General features: G+C 35.8%; 1 protein-coding gene across 1 annotated transcript; it reads right to left on the minus strand.

Annotated features, from left to right (window-relative positions):
* Nucleotides 1-1,067: 1,067 nt before the first annotated feature.
* On the minus strand, nt 1,068-7,731 carry LOC306895854 (cytosolic phospholipase A2 delta-like). The gene is made up of 20 exons (XM_079459395.1): nt 7,637-7,731; nt 6,738-6,807; nt 6,475-6,611; nt 6,192-6,323; nt 5,833-5,873; nt 5,634-5,676; nt 5,347-5,398; nt 5,040-5,185; nt 4,749-4,862; nt 4,574-4,608; nt 4,305-4,443; nt 4,077-4,213; nt 3,760-3,982; nt 3,503-3,620; nt 3,116-3,253; nt 2,905-3,012; nt 2,595-2,774; nt 2,322-2,491; nt 1,988-2,174; nt 1,068-1,843 (listed from the first exon to the last, which is right to left on the minus strand). Exons 1-20 carry the CDS (start codon nt 7,643-7,645, stop codon nt 1,584-1,586), a joined length of 2,439 nt encoding a protein of 812 aa, XP_079315521.1. The 5' UTR covers nt 7,646-7,731; the 3' UTR covers nt 1,068-1,583.
* Between the last annotated feature and the right edge of the window lie 6,090 nt (nt 7,732-13,821).

A 13,821-nucleotide genomic window follows, 5' to 3' on the forward strand; every position in this document is an offset into this window, starting at 1 on the left:
CTTCAACACCTCGCTGTCATTTGTTGCATTTTTGCAACGTGATATTTATTTTGGAACTAAATATTGGGTCTTGGTTTAGTAGCTGCATTAGTACCTACATTAAATTCAAAAGCATCTCACATAAGTCAAATAAAACTTCAACTAACAATGCTGCTGTTTTTTGTGTTTTTGCATTTTGTGCGTGCAAACATATGCAGATTTTTTGAAGTTTCAATTCTCAGAAGAGTTTATAAGATTGTTTGTTTTCTTGTTATATAACATTTCTGATATTTTATTTGTCAAGTTTATTTTGAAATATATTTGTTATTTCCTTGTAATCTAAACACAATATTTCCTATGTGAGATATCCAAAATCTGCTCACTCAAAGTGTCTTTGATATAAATGTTCTCACGGTAACAAAAGCTTGTGTCTTAACTGTTTGTTTTTTGATTTGTTTTTCTCCTCAGTTGTTTGTTGAAACAAATGTTGTTTCCTTAGATCCAGATTTCTCCCTTTTTTCTTTATTCTATCTGTTAAGCATGAATAAAGCAACGCTTACGAAAAAGACCAATAATATTACAGTCATATTGTTGTGTTTATATTGTGCATTATTGTGCATTATTAAACAAATGATAACATTTGTAATATTTGTGGTGTAATATTTCTCAGCAAACGAAGGATTGGTTGCCCTAAAAGGAAACTCCCCATCTTCTCTCTGTCTTGTCTGGCCAAAAATAGCTTGGCTGCAAAAAGGATCAAGATTATAATAAAGCACAGTGTTTACAATCTGTATCAGTCTGGCTTTAAAGTACTTGAGAGATCTGATTAGTCCATCAAACCAACACAATTTCTTCTCGCTATATATATATATATATATATATGTGACAAATGGTCTCTATGCTAAACAGCAGTTATGGAACCAATTTTTCAAATTTGAATCTCACAAAGTAAAAAAATGTGTAATAGAGACTTAATGACTGAACTGAAGAAAAGTGCTTTAAGTTGATGTGTATTATTGTTTTATATATTTCTACTGTTAATACTGGAGATGTCTTGTCTGTACGGGTCATAGAAATCAAGCACAACATGTAGCCAATCAAAATCTTTATGAATAACAAAATGTTGTCAATTAGGGTTACATTTTTTATTTTATCTTGTAAACCTTTATGTGTGTCATTAAAATGTACACTGTAATTCACAGCAATGCAAAAACTTTTCATGGACATCCTACAAAATATTTATTCAAGTAATGTCCAAAATTCCTTACAAATACCCAAAACATTTTGACAGAGAAACGTTTATATGAAAATAATGATCATTCACATTTGACAAACCGGAGAAAGTGCTTTTCCAATGTAATTTAGAATACATTCTCCAATGTAATTTTGTAAACTGAAGGTTTATAAATCACACAGCCTGGCTCCAAGGAAGCTCTAGTTGCTCCATCTAGTGGACAGACATTTACAAGCTTGTAAAAGCAAGCAAATTGATCATATTTATTACTTTCTCGAATTCAACGTCAGTAAAATTAAATCTCTACTCTGCTTGATATCGTTAGTATCTGAAAATTCCAGATCAATTCTAAACCACTTTAAAAATTGTATCACTTGGCTGCAGGTCTACTCTTATTGAGACTCTCTGCGTCTACAGAAGTTCCCTCCATGTTCTTCTTAATGGCTTTGTTCAGTGTGTTTAAAATGATGTCTTTGTTGTTTAAAATGTTGTATGTGGTGAGGTCGGCCAATTTCTGGAAGTCCTCAGGTGCATAAGTAAGTCTGGACGTAGCAAATGGACTTGAGTGACTGGTGTAGTCAATGTCAAAATCTCCATTCTTCATCTCAGTCTTACCCTCTCTCTTCACTCCTGTTACACAAATACATACATAAAAACATTTATTTGATTTTGCAGAAGATTTCCTTTCGATTCTGATGCATTTGAGTCTGTGAAAATGTATGGTCATAATTCTGAAATTACAGCGGGTATGTCTAAAGTGTTAGATGTGCTTACCAGGAGCCTTGAACTGTTTGAATGTGATGTTGATCAGGGGGAAATGAAGCACTATGGGAGCCTCTGGATTTTCTTTATCCTCAAACACATAAACTTCCTTCATCGGCTCTGACTCCAACTTTTTGAAATCAATACTTGGAAACGCAATCTTGCGATCAGAGCAATACTTGTGAGTTTGTTTCAGGGGCTATTGGACACATACACATGCATTATAAAACTGTGATCAATAAACAGATACAGATGCATTATAAAAATGTGATCAATGCACAGAAAGAGTTTCTAAGTTCTTGACATCGCATTACTTCATGTATTCATGTAATCATGTATTCGTCACCTTAAAGTGGTCCACATCCCAAGCGTAGTTCAGAGACAAAATGACATCTGCACGTCTCTTAGGGCGAAGCACAGGAGGAAATCCCGACTTGATCACAAGAGCAGAGTCTATGAGTCCAAGTGTAGTGTCGGCTGGTGTCAGACAGTTAGGGAAAGCATCTGGATGGGTTTCTGCAGTCACGGAAGGCAGATCACATTATAATTATGGTGTTCCCAGTTTAATTCGATTAACACTAATAGATGACACTAATAGGACTAAAAATTATTTTCTGACCCTCCCATGCGGTGAAGTCACTGTTCTGACTGTAGTTCCTGTGCAGTTGGAAACCTCTCAGAAAGTTGTTAGTTTGACTGATAATCGGACGGCTGGTCAGAAAGTTGCTCAGTTTTTTTGCCAATTCAGTCATAGGACTGATTTGTAGCGTGTCCAGTGTTGACACGTTATCATCCTTGTCTATGGTTAAAGGAGGATAATATTGACTGTAGCATTGTTTATTGTTGTATATGAACAATCCGAAAATACGAATTCATACATTTTAATTTATGCTAACTTATGCAAGTTTATTGTACTGCATTTTTCTCACCTGTCTGTGCAACGTCTTCTCCAATCTTGTTAGCCCAGGATGGAATGACTCCGGTGACCGTACTCCAAATCTGAGTCAGGCTCAGAGAGAAAATGCTGCTCCATATTCCTGCAAACACGTCTTATTCAATGCATCACTGTGTCCCAAGGTGTCAAAACATGGCGAGGGTTTAACTGCTATTTTTAGCATGAAAGTGTTCAAATCTATTTACCCAATTGAGTGAACACTCCCGTTTCAGTGAGTTTCCTGACCAATTGACCAAGATAATATTCACTCCCAAAGTTCTGTGCAGGTATGAAGGCTCCATACTTGAGAAATCCAACCTCATATGGGGTGAATTCACACCATTCTGATTAAACAGAAAAGAACAACACTCAATGTATATTATAAGCATGTTTAGTATTAAAACCTGTCCATATATAATTTCTCTTGCATTCTAAATTACACGTTTTTTGGAAATGCCATACTAAAGAAATTAATTGAAAGAAATCTATTCAGGTGTATTTGGGGAAAATTTGAGGTTTATTACAAGTAACACTGGTAAATGGTTTGCACACTCTTTGTCACAAAAAAAGTGTGAACTCTATTCAATATTTACCAGACTCTACTGTACTTCCAGTCTTGCCATTCTTCATGTTGAGAGCTGTGTAGATTGGAAGTGGGTTCTGGCCATTTAATAGTGCCTTCTGCTGTTCAGAGAGTGTCCCCATTTTTTTCTGAATAAAAAATTGTACAGATTACTTCAAAATCTTTGTTAAAACAATGATATGCCACTAACATTCAGAGTCTGTTTTAAATATAAATGTGCTGTCTGATTTTGAAATAGACCCATTACAAGCAGTCAAATCTCTGTACCTTTCCTTGGATGACATACTCTATAACCAGACCCCACATGTCAATGACAGAGACGAGATGTCCTTGTTTTTCTTTCTCTTCCATCTTTTCTTTGTAGTGTCGTAGCTGCTCTGGAGAAAATAAACTGAGCACACTTTTGGAAATCTCCTTTTTCACAGACTCCATAGTCACATTCAGATCACTGCATGACCAGTCAGCATCACCATAAAGAGATGCCAAAGTCCTGTGAGACAATGAGAGAAAAATGAAAGAGAAAAACCACTGAGTATATAATAAAGATTGGTTGAGCTGAAGCCTGTAGTTCTTCTTTCGCTCACCAGGTGGAGCCAGAAACTCCTGTGATGTAGCTGACAGCATCAAGAAGCTGGAGTTTCTGAAGTCCTCTAAGACTTCCATATGTACCCGTCATTGCCCTCGTCCCACCTCCAGAGCACACCACAGCCACCACTGGCACCTGAGGAGTCACAAAATAAATGAATACTGTAAAAATGTTTGATAAATGTTATGTCTGTTGATTGAACAAAAGTTTTTATTTGTTTCCCTACCTTGCTGGGTTCAGGTGGAGAGGTAAGTTTCAGAGCTCTCTGTAGCGCTTGTGACACCACTTTTCTCCTCTTTACCAGAAATTGTTTTTCTTCCATCGGGATATCAAAACCAAGACGTACATTCATGTCTTCATTAGAACTTTAAAACAAACACACAAATTTTACTCTGAGAACTGAAGTTTGGAAATTTACAATATTATGTCAGGTTAAGGTTAAAGAATTTTGAAACGTTACTGCACATTTCATAAAAAAATATTTAAACTGTTTACCGATCCTCTGTCTTTACTTGCAGATCTAGGGTACCCTATGAAGATAAAAAGGACTTTTTCAGTTACAAAAATCCCAATTTGTACATGTTTTTGTACATATATTGGCTATGTATAGTTTTTTTACATATACATATATGCTATATGCTTTCTACTGACTTGATTTGCTTGTACTTACCTGTCCAACAGGCAAAGAGAGTTTGAACTGGTTTTTAGTTAGTATTTGTTTAATGGGCATAGAGGACAGAGGGTTTACAGCTTTCACATTTGCACCATCCACTTCAGTCACATCCTGGAAAACAAAGTCAGACAATGAAACAAACATAAAGATATTTTTGCCTACAGTTTGATATATTTTATCACACAAACCTTTAAAGCACATAAAGAACAGAAGCGGAAACTCAAATGTTATGTGATCTTCAGTATAAATTGATTTGCTATAATAAGATCAATGTATCTGAGTACACACCTGTGACGGCATGAGACTAAATTCAGTCTCCAGGTCTCGGTTGATGTAGTAGCACATATTTTCTGAGAGGCTGGGATTTTTCTCAGAGCCCGAGATCAAGAAGTCTTCCTTAAATGCACCTCTCAGTTTTAAATACAGGTTATTCACTGAAATAAATACACACAAGCTTGTTTATAAGTTTTGCTGTGAGAAAATCCTGACTGTAATCTATACTTTTGTATTTTATATCATTAAACATGCTTTTGGTTGTTTTTCATGTTTTAAAATATTCGTCTTCTGAAGGTCTGAACCCAGACCCTCTGTTTACCATTAGTCCTTAGTTTTTCTGGCTTCACGTCAAGTGCACAGAATGGACCAGCCTAGAATGACATTAAAAGTGGTTTTCAAGGATATGCAGAGTACATAGAGTTTTACTAGACACAATAAGCAAGAAAAAATATTCATTTTCATATCACTTTTTGGAGAAAAATGTGCTTGTGGACCTGTTCAGTCCAAGAGACGATTATTTGCTTAATTCTACCCTGTGGGGGCGTGTTTCTTTTGTTTGTCATGTGTTAGTCTCTTTTTGATGAAAATGTAATACATTTTATTTACCATCAACACTCCATTAGAGAAGTAAGGCTTGGGGATCTCAGAGCTATGACACATAAAAAAGAACAGATGAAAATAAAAATCTGTTAATTTAGGCAATACTAATAATGTTATGTAACATTATAAATAGCTTATATGCCATTGCATGATTTACTAATGCTAAAAACAGTCAAGAACAGTATTGTTGTTTTTCACAACTCACCTTTCAGTCACCTTTAACTCCACCCACAGCTCATAATGTTTCTGAGAAAAAAAATATAATCAGACTTCCTCATCATCTAAGATCTGATGTCTATACACCGATTCAAAGAACCAGGTACCAAACACATGTGAGAAACAAATATCTTTGTAAAAACTAGAAAACTGTGGCGATTATAAATTATAAATATTTTTAAAAACGTATTTGTTTGACAAGTTACCTGATGCCACATATAGTGATTTATCAATAAATATATTTTGTATAACAATTATCACAGGGAGGGGCCATGCAAGGATATGCAAACACATACTATGAGTCACATCATCAGTTTCTACATACTGTCCACACATGTTAGAACTGACCTTATCATCTGAAATAAAGCATTTTGTCAGCTTTTGTCCAAGTGTAAGGTTACTGATATCAAAGAGAATGGACGAACAGCAGTCATCTCTTGTAAAGCGGTCTTCATCATATATGTATAATTCCAGAACATTCTTAGAAAATAAGAACATAGTGTCAACAACTCATTTTGACCTCCAAAAAGGTTCAGGTTTTACATGTTTTGTTTTATGATCTTAATTCCCAAGACAAAGAAAATAGATATAGACTACAGTGACGCTTTGTTTGAGAAATTGAATGTCATACCTTAACACCACTGTGCACTCTGAAACAGAAGGTTTCATTCCATTCAGGTGCATTGTTGTTTCTGACAGTCTTGGTTCGATGACAGCAGGCGCAGGCCGTGGGTAATTTCAAGACGATGTAGCAGTCACACTTAGACACTGAAGAATAATTTAGAATAAAATCAAATGATCTGTAATATTTCAAAAGCAAGTCCATCCTAATTATTATTTTGTCACATGCACATCAAATTCTTGAGAGGCAAGCAAGGCTGCTGTTTGACTCACCGAGATCTTGTGAAACCCTTATTTTCCCTCGCAACACTGTGACAGTGAAATTCCAATATGGCATTACCTCCTGTAAAACAAAATTCATGCCCATTTATCTTTAGGTACACTGTTAAAAAAACTGTAATTTTGCGGAATTGTCAAGATTTTTTCATACAATGTAAAAGAACTGTAAAGATATTCGGATAAAACAAAAAAAATGTTTTATACAGTAAATTCTTTCTGTGGAAGTTGTTTCTATATTGTCATGTCAAATGTATAAAAATGTGCTGTTGCTAACTGTAAAAAATTCTAAATATCACATGTTTTTTCTGGAAAATTTGCAGTCTTTTTCTGTAATTTGACTTTTTTACCATATTTAAAAAATCTGTAAAAATGTATTGTAGATAAATTACAATTAGGGATGTACCGATCTCACTTTTTGTGCCCCTGGTCCAATCCGAGACATTCTATTTTAAGTATCTGTCGATCCGAGTCCCAGTTATTTTAGCAACGTGTAGTAAGTTTTTACATTGGAACTAATTCAATCAATGTGCGACAAATAAGTAAAAACTATTGCAGCTTCTGGTTCACAGGGACCTTAAATAGTTATTATTGAACCAAGCTACATTGCTACTGTTTACAGAAAGCTCGTGCAAATATCGATCCCGATATTTGCGATCGGCTCGGGACATCCCTAGTTAAAATACTTAAATGCTAAATATTGTTTTCAAGACTTTTGCTTTTTATTCTGTGTTGCACTCCACCCAACTATCTTAAATAAAGTATTTAATTTTATAAAGTATAAAGTGTGTATTTGTATTTATTACAAAGCTGTGACATTAGTTAGTGTTATACAAATGCTATATAATGCTTTAAGGTTCAAATATCATGGCCAAATATCATTAAGAAAAACTTACCTTTTGCATGTTTGTGTGATCTCAGCAGGACTGCCGTGAAGTCTGAAAGACAAAAGATTCAATGACAACCTGACTGTTGCTGTCAGATATACTGTAAAAGGGGAAAAACTGGAAAACCCGAGGAACCTGTCCTTTCCCAACCCTTCGAACCCAATTTTTTGAGTCTGTCTTAAATCTTATATTTGTAGTTTGCATAGTTGTTCACACTTTCTTTGCTAAGTAAGATATTTTACTGTATGTGTCTGCATGCATCATTTGCAGCATGTTTAAAGCAAGAGAGGCAGTGATGCTATTCTGATATAGTTCATTTACATTTACATTTTTGTTCTTGACAGACGCTTTTATCCAAAGTGACTTACATTGCATATACTATACAATTGTATTGTCTGAAGGCATTGCACCCTTCTTCTGTTAGAAACAGCCTGATACACAGTATAAATAGTTAAAAACTAGAAAGACAAAAAAAATCGCACTATAGCTCGATGAAGATACCTGTTCTTTGTTACAAATAAACAATGGGCATTGACCAATCGGCATTGAGAAGTAGAAGTCAAACCAAATGACACATTAACTGGAATGTTTCAGTTAAAGAAGTGGGTGTTGATTGAATGTTTTTATTGGTGTGGTCAGCGTTTAGAGCTGTTAACAATGTGTCATGAAACTAATACAAAGAGTCACTGACACACCCAAATAATGATATGGAAATTATCGGTCAACTGTATAAGTCATAAAGCTTCTTTGTAATTATCTAAGGCTTGGCTTTAGTCATTATCTCTATCACACCTTCAGGCTAAAATACACTACAAGACATTCGCTTAGATTTTGCACAGATTTTCAGTCTGTGCCAGTCTGCAGATTTGATCAGTTAGTGTGTTTCTATCTGAAACTTTCAAAAAGTCTGCAAGTGTTTGATGTCTTAAATCTGTTCAGATATTAAAAGTCTTGTAGCGTATTCCAGCCATAAAACTGTAGAATCAAATTCAGACTAAAATCTCAGCTACTCATCACCCTATTAAACCATTTTTTTCAGTACTAAACCCCAACGACAACTTGAAAACCTTTTGTCGTGAAAAAGCTTTTGCCCTGTCATGTCTACACACTTAGAAAGGATGTGTTAAAACAGACACAAACCGTGTTAAATTCTGACACATCTATGGGTTAGTTCTGGGACAACACGTGTTGTGCTATTTTTTACACATTTACTGTGTTATTGATTTCAACACAGTGTGTCTGGAAGGTTAACACAAAGATGTGTAAACATGTGTTATACTTACACATTATGTGCTGGCCTTGGCTACACACATTGTGTTAAGAATACATCTAAAGTCTTACACAAGTTAGGGGGGCCAAGGAGGGGCCAGTGTTTAACCAGAGGGGCACATTAAAAAAATTGCAAAAATGATATTTAAAGATTACAAACTTTATTTTACTTTACAATCATATAAACATTTATTTTGTACAGTAGTGCAAGAGTGAGTGCAGGTGCAAAAGAGGTAGGGCCATAAAAAATGCATCCAGGGTACAACAATGTGCCATTTCCTATTGTGGACAGTTGAGTCCACACTTAACTTGGCATAACAATGCTGGATTATACCAGTTTGGCCTGAAGCTCCGTTTTCTGTCCCCCATCAAAGTGGTTGGGAATATATTCAAGATGGCAGGGCAAGACTGGTACATCATTCTTGGACTTGCTGATATCTGTAGAAATATGTACAGTAAACACACATTTAATGACTTATGCATGTATATCGACATGTATTTCAATTTATAAGCCAAGTATTTACTTAAAAAAATAAACATTAGAGTCATATTGTCACAAAAAGGAATTTACAGCAGAAAGCACCATTTTAAGGACAACACAGTAGGCCAACAAGGAAATTATCATTGCATTGTTTTGCAAATACTAAAGACCTTCTTCATCACAAACCTGAAGGTGCAGTACTTGATCCACATGGATCAATTTTCTGTCCCTCTCTCTGTCCCTGTATATTTTCTTCCTCCTCACCCTCTTCTTCATGCTCATCACCCTCTGGAATTTCCCTCTCTGTGTCAGAGCCCTTACTTTAATCACATGCTCTCTCTCCAACCTCCACTGACTCATCTGGCTCTCCCTCTTCCTGCTCCTCGACACCTTGATTTGTTTCTCTCACTTTTTTGTTTATTCGGGCAAAAAAGGATGCTATGTCCCTTCCTCGTTTCATGATAACTATAAGAAAAATAACTTAGGGGCATGCATTACATTTCCTTGCCTATTATGGGAACATGTGTGCAATATATGTAATATAACTTTGTAAATATAACATGTAATGCTATTTTTGTCTTCATTTATAAATATTGTATATGTATTAGCCATTCATGGTCAATGCATATATTGCAGTATATTGAAAAATATAAGCACTAGTTTCCCATATATGGAAATGCATTATGTAATATATCGCATTACATTTTGAAGTATATTCCCATATATTTTTGTTCCGTAAGGGCATTGTGTAGACCTAGTAGAAAGGATACTGACACTTAGATATTCGCTTCTGCTTCAACAAGTTTGCTTAGATATGAATATGTTTCTAAACATATCGAAACCAGACATTTACAAACTTTATTTTATTATCAACGTAAGAACAAAAGTAACATGGTTATGTGCAAGAACAACAAGTCACTTATGAGATCAAATCATTTTTTCTTACCTGCTTCGACTCTTGCACCAGGAGAAATTGTAGCTCCGCTCTCCAAGAGTAGGTGCTGAGCCGAGCAGCACCGCAGGCGGCTACATTGTTCGGGTGCGCCGCTTTAATTTACCTGTGTAGAACGTTAAGTCGTATTAGTTCCGCTTTTGGCGCTCGCATGTAAAATCAATTAATTAATTGATACTTATTTTTTGGTCAGCACGGGGGTGGCCAGGGACATTTCTACAGAGGCATGGGCCTCCCTAGGCCTCCGTGTAGAACCGCCACTGAAAGCAGATGAAATTTAATGTTATGTGTACAAATAAAGCTAGGAGCACAACGTGTTAATGGTCAATAAAAAAATAATTTACCCATTCAAGCATGCCGATCATGTCAGTCCCATGTGTTTTGCGTGGAGAAAGATTATTGTTTTGGTTTGTCACGCCATGCTCTCTCTCCGGTGTCGCGTCCTTTAGCCCCGCCCCCTTGTTTCCCTGTTAGCGGCCCATTAGTGTTAGTCTTGTCACCAGCCCTGGTCCATCTTTCCCTTAGTGTTTCATTCCCCTCACCTGCCTCGTGCAATCCTCCTGTTAGCTTTCCTTTAGTGTTTCATTCATGTCTCCTGCCGCCACCCTCCCTGTGTGATCAGTCCTCGTTAGTGTTCCCCTTTATCAAGTCCCATTTTCCCTCTGTCCCTTGTCGGTTCATTTTGCACGTTTACCCACCTTCGTCTGTCCTGATACCCTGCCTTCCATTGGAGTTACCTTGTTGCTGTTTCAAAGTTTGTGGACTTATAGTTTATTTATTATTCGTAACACCTTGTTTGTTTTGTCCCCCTTGTGGAAAGTTTTAGTTTTCAGTCTTGTCTTGTTTTTGTTCATGTTTTCCCCATCGAGGGTCTTTGTTTAAATAAAGTTTTATTATTTAGCAAACCGCTGCCTGCGCTTGGGTTCTGTCCATACCTCATGACAGCATTTATACCCCATCTTCATATTTTTTGACCAAATCTTCCTTTCTTTCCTTTACAGACACTTACACTTTTTATTCCATATAAATTTAAAGTTCACCCTGTTTATAAATTTGATCATTTTTATGATATGGGCAGAGAGAAAGCTGGATAAATGAATCTAGACAAACTATACATTTTTGACAAAAGAACCCTTTCAGAAAATTATAAGATCCCTCTACAACCATCTATTTAATAAGCTTACATTTATCTCTATTATCCCATACATTTTTTCCATTATTTCTTTATCCTTTGAGACTGTGATGCCCAAATATTAAAGTTATTTCTTTATTAGAATGTATATAACGACTCTAAAGGGCTGTCAAGTTAACATTTCAATACCACTATATTTAATCAAAATTGATAACAATTCAGCGACCATTAAAAATAATAGTGGTTAACAACGACACCCTTGAGGAATTCCTCTTTTAATCCGAAACCTTGAAGATGTTCCTTAACCCAAAGCCACAGATGTCACAATATAACATTTTAATACAATTAGTAAACCTTGATCCAAAGCCAAAATGATGCAACGTTTTAAGAATAAAAGGGTGTTCGACAGCATCAAATGCTTTATAAAAATCTAAAAATATCAGGAAACCACTCCCTTGAACCACGTCACTATAGTCTATTAAATCCCACACAAGTCTAATATTATTACAAAAAGACCTTTTTGCCAAAAAAACTGATTATGTCTCGTTAATGATAGTGTCTTGCTGCAATAGCCCCAGAGAAAATGTTATAGTCCGAATTGAGTAATGTAATTGGCCTCAGATTGTCCAATATTATTCTGTCTTTGCCAACTTTGGGTATAAGGGTAATTATCCCTTGTTTCATACTAGTTGTCAATTGTTCTTTGAATCTTTTAAAATAAAAGATTTCTTAATTCTTCCCAAAAAACTGTATTAAAATTACTAGTGAGCCCACCTGACCCTAGTGCTTTGTTTAAAGCCATCTTCTCCCCTACAGAATCTAATTCTTCAATTTTAAGATCTGAATCACATAATAGTTTCAAAGTGTCCTCAATATTTGGAATATTGTTTTGAATTTTATCAAAGAGAAGATCAGACTCTTCTGAGGAAAATGACGAAGAATTATAATTTAGAATAAAACATAAATACTTCCTTCTAAATTTTATTGTAGTCTTTGCATTCTTCCCCTAGGATCATTAAGCTGCAAATTGAGTTTCTTTGCAGTCTACTTTTTTCTAAATAACTAAAAAATGTTGTACTGATTGTAAAGCCCCTTCCAAAATACTATCACTAACCCTCTAATAGTCTATCCTAGATTTTCTGTCACCATTAGGCTTAAACCAAGAGAAGCATTGTATTCCAGGGTTAAGGGATCTCCCTACATCTGTCAAACCATTTTCCAATCTAAAACCTTCAACAATATTATTGCGACGCCCCCAATTAAGCCTAGAAGGCCATATGTCTTCCCATTCATCTGGAACCATGTTCCAGTCTCCCCCATCAATATATTATCAGACGAGACGGGTATACAATTTTGACTTCTGAAATCACACTTGATCTTCAAGTAACTTTTGATTTTGAGATTCATTATTAAAATCATAGATATTAACAAAAAAAAACGGCTTTCAATTTTCATTACAACCAGTATCCAGTGTCCTTCTCCATCAGCTCTGTGATAAACAACTTACCCCGGACATTTGTCAAAACATATCCCCACTCCTTCAGAGCGATTAGTTCCATGACTGAAAATAATCTTATCACCCCATTGATTGGTCCAAAAAGATGTATCCGCCTCTGAAGAATGAGTGAATTGTGAAACACACAATTAGATCTTTGCCATTTACAAAACAAAAAGATTGCTTTTCTCTTATCCGTGTCTTTCAGGCCCCTAACATTCAAAGAACCAAAGGAAATTTTAACCTTGAGCATTATCACTAGAACAGAGAAACAGTATAACAAAAGTAACCTACCCAAACGATATATGTAATAACAAGCTCTCTGTATCTAAAGAGAGCGAAAAAAAACAGCAGCCTTCTAGTAGAGCTTCCAGATCCTCTCATAGAAAGCATCTCAGCAAAATAAATTCCTTCAGCTTTGCAGACAGCAGAACCTTTACTTCGTCGCCAGATTTCTTCTTTAACTCGCCTTTGTGTAAACAACACAATGATTCTGTTTTCTTGTCCATTCTTTTCCCTAGCCGCTGTACAACATCCACAGCCTTCGTCGAATCCATATCCGGGGCAATTTTACAGAGAATTTGGATGACTTTTGATCTGACCTCATCTTTCTTTTCCTCCATGCCTTTAATATGGAGACACTTTCCTGCTCTATGATCCTTTCTTTGAAATCGCAATTGTCTTTACGCAAGTTTTCATTTTGTATCTCCAAATCTTTAACTCTCTTTTTGCATTCCTTTACCTCTGTCGTGGCAGCCTGAATCGCCTTGGACAATCTTGCGATCATGGCGCTAATCTGTTGACGTAAATCCTCCAATTTCTCATCCACCCTCTTTTACAACTTTAAGATTGCCTCCAGTATACT

This window comes from Barbatula barbatula (assembly GCF_947034865.1).
Source record: "Barbatula barbatula genome assembly, chromosome: 6".
Taxonomy (NCBI): Eukaryota; Metazoa; Chordata; class Actinopteri; order Cypriniformes; family Nemacheilidae; genus Barbatula; species Barbatula barbatula.

Excerpts from the sequence above, each read along its gene's own strand:
- LOC306895854 (XM_079459395.1), bottom strand. Across the intron at positions 6,324-6,474 it reads GAGTGCACAGTGGTGTTAAG|AATGTTCTGGAATTATACAT; the intron begins GTATGACATTCA and ends TTATTTTCTAAG. Across the intron at positions 4,863-5,039 it reads TTAGTCTCATGCCGTCACAG|GATGTGACTGAAGTGGATGG; the intron begins GTGTGTACTCAG and ends TTTGTTTTCCAG.